Here is a 5,610-nt window from a genome sequence, read left to right on the forward strand (position 1 = left end):
GGGTGGGTGATGTGGTGGGTGGGTGATGTGGTGGGTGGGGATGTGGTGGTGGGTGGGGTTGTGATGGGTTGATGGGTGTGATGTGGTGGGTGGGGGTGTGACGTTGGCTGGTGGTGTGATGTGGTAGGTGGGTGGGGGTGTGACGTTGGGTGGGGGTGTGATGTGGTGTGTGGGGGTGTGACGTTGGGTGGGGGTGTGATGTGGTGGGTGGGGATGTGATGTGGTGGGTGGGGGTGTGATGTGGTGATGGGTGGGGGTGTGATGTGGTGGTGGGTGTGATGTGGTGGGTGTGATGTGGTGATGGGTGTGATGTGGTGGGTGGGGATGTGGTGGGTGTGTGATGCAGTGGTGGGTGTGTGATGTGGTGGGTGTGTGATGTGGTGGGTGGGGTTGTGATGTGGTGATGGGTGTGATGTGGTGGGTGGGGGTGTGATGTGATGGGTGGGGGTGTGATGTGGTGGGTGTGATGTGGTGATGGGTGTGATGTGGTGGTGGGGGTGTGATGTGGTGGGTGGGGCGTGACGTTGGGTGGGGGTGTGATGTGGTGGGTGTGTGATGTGGTGGGTGGGGTTGTGATGTGGTGATGGGTGTGATGTGGTGGTGGATGTGATGTGGTGGGTGGGGATGTGGTGGGTGTGATGTGGTGATTGTGTGATGTGATGGTTGTGTGATGTGGTGGGTGTGTGATGTGGTGGGTGGGGATGTGGTGGTGGGTGTGACATTGGCTGGGGGTGTGATGTGGTTGGTGGGTGTGTGTGTGACGTTGGGTGGGGGTGTGATGTGGTGGGACGTTGGCCTGGGGGTGTGATGTGGTGGGTGGGGTGTGAGGTTGGGTGGGGGTGTGATGTGGTGGGTGGGGGTGTGATGTTGGGTGGGGGTGAGATGTGGTGGGTGGGGATGTGATGTGGTGATGGGTGGGGGTGTGATGTGGTGGTGGGTGTGATGTGGTAGGTGTGTGATGTGGTGGGTGGGTGTGATGTGGTGGTGGGTGGGGGTGTGATGTGGTGGTGGGTGTGATGTGGTGGGTGGGTGATGTGGTGGGTGGGGATGTGGTGGTGGGTGGGGTTGTGATGTGGTGATGGGTGTGATTTGGTGGGTGGGGGTGTGACGTTGGCTGGTGGTGTGATGTGGTAGGTGGGTGGGGGTGTGACGTTGGGTGGGGGTGTGATGTGGTGTGTGGGGGTGTGACGTTGGGTGGGGGTGTGATGTGGTGGGTGGGGATGTGATGTGGTGGGTGGGGGTGTGATGTGGTGATGGGTGGGGGTGTGATGTGGTGGTGGGTGTGATGTGGTGGGTGTGTGATGTGATGTGGTGGGTGGGGTTGTGATGTGGTGATGGGTGTGATGTGGTGGGTGGGGGTGTGATGTGATGGGTGGGGGTGTGATGTGGTGGTGGGTGTGATGTGGTGGTGGGTGTGATGTGGTGGTGGGTGGGGGTGTGATGTGGTGGTGGGTGTGATGTGGTGGGTGGGGGTGTGATGTGGTGATGGGTGGGGGTGTGATGTGGTGGTGGGTGTGATGTGGTGGGTGTGATGTGGTGGTGGGTGTGATGTGGTGGGTGTGATGTGGTGGTGGGTGTGATGTGGTGGGTGGGGATGTGGTGGTGGGTGTGATGTGGTGGTGGGTGGGGGTGTGATGTGGTGGTGGGTGTGATGTGGTGGGTGGGGGTGTGACGTTGGCTGGTGGTGTGATGTGGTAGGTGGGTGGGGGTGTGATGTGTTGTGTGGGGGTGTGACGTTGGGTGGGGGTGAGATGTGGTGGGTGGGTGGGGATGTGATGTGGTGGTGGGTGTGATGTGGTGGGTGTGATGTGGTGATGGGTGTGATGTGGTGGGTGGGGATGTGGTGGGTGTGTGATGCAGTGGTGGGTGTGTGATGTGGTGGGTGTGTGATGTGGTGGGTGGGGTTGTGATGTGGTGATGGGTGTGATGTGGTGGTGGGTGTGATGTTGTAGGTGGGGGTGTGACGTTGGGTGTGATGTGGTGATGGGCTTGATGTGGTGGGTGGGGTTGTGATGTGGTGGGTGGGGGTGTGATGTGGTGATGGGTGGGGGTGTGATGTGGTGGTGGGTGTGATGTGGTGGGTGTGATGTGGTGGTGGGTGTGATGTGGTGGGTGTGATGTGGTGGGTGGGGATGTGGTGGGTGTGATGTGGTGTGTGGGGTTGTGATGTGGTGATGGGTGTGATGTGGTGGTGGGTGTGATGTGGTGGGTGGGGATGTGGTGGGTGTGTGATGCAGTGGTGGGTGTGTGATGTGGTGGGTGTGTGATGTGGTGGGTGGGGTTGTGATGTGGTGATGGGTGTGATGTGGTGGTGGGTGTGATGTGGTAGGTGGGGGTGTGACGTTGGGTGTGATGTGGTGATGGGCTTGATGTGGTGGGTGGGGTTGTGATGTGGTGGGTGGGGGTGTGATGTGGTGATGGGTGGGGGTGTGATGTGGTGGTGGGTGTGATGTGGTGGGTGTGATGTGGTGGTGGGTGTGATGTGGTGGGTGGGTGTGATGTGGTGGGTGGGGATGTGGTGGGTGTGATGTGGTGGGTGGGGTTGTGATGTGGTGATGGGTGTGATGTGGTGGTGGGTGTGATGTGGTGGGTGGGGATGTGGTGGGTGTGTGATGCAGTGGTGGGTGTGTGATGTGGTGGGTGTGTGATGTGGTGGGTGGGGTTGTGATGTGGTGATGGGTGTGATGTGGTGGTGGGTGTGATGTGGTAGGTGGGGGTGTGACGTTGGGTGTGATGTGGTGATGGGCTTGATGTGGTGGGTGGGGTTGTGATGTGGTGGGTGGGGGTGTGATGTGGTGATGGGTGGGGGTGTGATGTGGTGGTGGGTGTGATGTGGTGGGTGTGATGTGGTGGTGGGTGTGATGTGGTGGGTGGGTGTGATGTGGTGGGTGGGGATGTGGTGGGTGTGATGTGGTGGGTGGGGATGTGGTGGGTGTGATGTGGTGGGTGGGGGTGTGAGGTTGGGTGGGGGTGTGATGTGGTGGGTGGGGTGTGAGGTTGGGTGGGGGTGTGATGTGGTGGGTGGGGTGTGAGGTTGGGTGGGGGTGTGATGTGGTGGGTGGGGTGTGAGGTTGGGTGGGGGTGTGATGTGGTGGGTGGGGGTGTGACGTTGGCTGGTGGTGTGATGTGGTAGGTGGGTGGGGGTGTAACGTTGGGTTGGGGTGTGATGTGGGGGTGTGACGTTGGGTGGGGGTGTGATGTGGTGGGTGGGGATGTGGTGGGAGGTTGGGGGTGTGATGTGGTGGGTGGGTGGGGTTGTGATCTGGTGGGTGGGGGTGTGATGTTGGGTGGGTGGGGATGTGATGTGGTGGGTGGGGGTGTGATCTGGTGGGTGGGGTTGTGATCTGGTGGGTGGGGGTGTGATGTTGGGTGGGTGGGGATGTGATGTGGTGGGTGGGGGTGTGATCTGGTGGGTGGGGGTGTGATCTGGTGGGTGGGGGTGTGATCTGGTGGGTGGGGGTGTGATGTGGTGGGTGGGTGGGGGTGTGATGTGGTGGGTGGGTGGGGGTGTGATGTGGTGGTGGGTGTTGGAGGAAATTATAGTTGAAATGATTAATTATGTATACATTTAGCTTAGAACCATTTATTTTAATACTATTATGTTATGGTATGAAATGTATGAGTTCTTGGTTAAGCTGTTACTGAAAATGTAAGTAAAACGAGTGGGGGTGTGATCTGGTGGGTGGGGGTGTGATCTGGTGGGTGGGGGTGTGATCTGGTGGGTGGGGGTGTGATGTGGTGGGTGGGGCTGTGATCTGGTGGGTGGGGCTGTGATCTGGTGGATCACACACACTGCTACACTGTATTCCAACCTCTCACAGATCAGAGCAGGAGAATGGAAAGCCATTATTTGGAACAGGAGGGCTCTTTATTTAGAGAAGCACAGACCTGAAACAGCTTGACATCAGGAAACAATTACCGTGCTTTCCATGCAGACTGGGTTTAATCCCCCACCCCGTATCCTACCTCTACCAAAGTCTCTCCTCTCTCCCCGCCTCTCCTTTCTGTACTTCTCTCCCTGTCCCACCTCTCTCCCTCCCCCAACTTCACCTCTCTCCCATCTCTCTCCCTCCCCCCACTTCACCTCTCTCCCATCTCTCCCTCCCCCCCGCTCCCTCTCCCCACTTCACCTCTCTCCCATCTCTCCCTCCACCTCTCTCCCATCTCTCCCTCCACCCCTCTCCCATCTCTCCCTCCACCTCTCTCCCATCTCTCTCCCTCCCCCCACTTCACCTCTCTCCCATCTCTCCCTCCACCCCTCTCCCTCTCCCCACTTCACCTCTCTCCCATCTCTCTCCCCCCACTTCACCTCTCTCCCATCTCTCTCCCTCCCCCCACTTCACCTCTCTCCCATCTCTCTCCCTCCCCCCACTTCACCTCTCTCCCATCTCTCCCTCCACCCCTCTCCCTCTCCCCACTTCACCTCTCTCCCATCTCTCTCCCTCCCCCCACTTCACCTCTCTCCCATCTCTCTCCCTCCCCCCACTTCGCCTCTCTCCCATCTCTCTCCCTCCCCCCACTTCACCTCTCTCCCATCTCTCTCCCTCCCCCCACTTCACCTCTCTCCCATCTCTCTCCCTCCCCCCACTTCACCTCTCTCCCATCTCTCCCTCCCCCCCGCTCCCTCTCCCCACTTCACCTCTCTCCCATCTCTCCCTCCACCTCTCTCCCATCTCTCCCTCCACCCCTCTCCCATCTCTCCCTCCACCTCTCTCCCATCTCTCTCCCTCCCCCCACTTCACCTCTCTCCCATCTCTCCCTCCACCCCTCTCCCTCCCCCCACTTCACCTCTCTCCCATCTCTCCCTCCACCACTCTCCCTCTCCCCACTTCACCTCTCTCCCATCTCTCTCCCTCCCCCCACTTCACCTCTCTCCCATCTCTCTCCCTCCCCCCACTTCACCTCTCTCCCATCTCTCCCTCCACCCCTCTCCCTCTCCCCACTTCACCTCTCTCCCATCTCTCTCCCTCACCCCACTTCACCTCTCTCCCATCTCTCTCCCTCCCCCACTTCACCTCTCTCCCATCTCTCCCTCCACCCCCTCCCTCCCCCCACTTCACCTCTCTCCCATCTCTCCCTCCACCCCTCTCCCTCTCCCCACTTCACCTCTCTCCCATCTCTCTCCCTCCCCCCACTTCACCTCTCTCCCATCTCTCTCCCTCCCCCCACTTCACCTCTCTCCCATCTCTCCCTCCACCCCTCTCCCTCCCCCCACTTCACCTCTCTCCCATCTCTCTCCCTCCACCTCTCTCCCATCTCTCCCTACACCTCTCTCCCATCTCTCCCTCCACCTCTCTCCCTCCCCCACTTCAACTTTCTCCCTCTCCCCACTTCACCTCTCTCCCTCCCCCCACTTCACCTCTCTCCCATCTCTCCCTCCACCTCTCTCCCTCCCCCACTTCAACTTTCTCCCTCTCCCCACTTCACCTCTCTCCCTCCCCCCACTTCACCTCTCTCCCATCTCTCCCTCCACCTCTCTCCCTCTCCCCACTTCACCTCTCTCCTTCTCCCCCCACTCTCCCTTCTCTCCCTCCACCTCTCTCCCTCCCCCCACTTCACCTCTCTCCATCTCCCCACCACCTCTCTCCCTCTCCCCACTTCACCTCTCTC

The 5,610-nt window shown here is 59.8% G+C and overlaps 1 protein-coding gene across 1 annotated transcript in view; it reads right to left on the reverse strand.

Annotated features, from left to right (window-relative positions):
- LOC139421807 (uncharacterized) overlaps positions 1–3,847 on the reverse strand; it is a 9,627-nt gene extending 5,780 nt beyond the window's left edge. The window contains exons 1-3 of the mRNA XM_071172927.1: positions 3,643–3,847; positions 3,182–3,426; positions 1,674–2,746 (exon numbers count right to left, since the gene is read on the reverse strand). Coding sequence (XP_071029028.1) covers positions 1,674–2,746; positions 3,182–3,426; positions 3,643–3,847 — 1,523 coding nt within the window. The remainder of the gene's footprint in view (positions 1–1,673; positions 2,747–3,181; positions 3,427–3,642) is intronic.
- Positions 3,848–5,610: the final 1,763 nt, after the last annotated feature.

Source organism: Oncorhynchus clarkii, chromosome 12 (genome assembly GCF_045791955.1).
Source record: "Oncorhynchus clarkii lewisi isolate Uvic-CL-2024 chromosome 12, UVic_Ocla_1.0, whole genome shotgun sequence".
Lineage (NCBI taxonomy): Eukaryota > Metazoa > Chordata > Actinopteri > Salmoniformes > Salmonidae > Oncorhynchus > Oncorhynchus clarkii.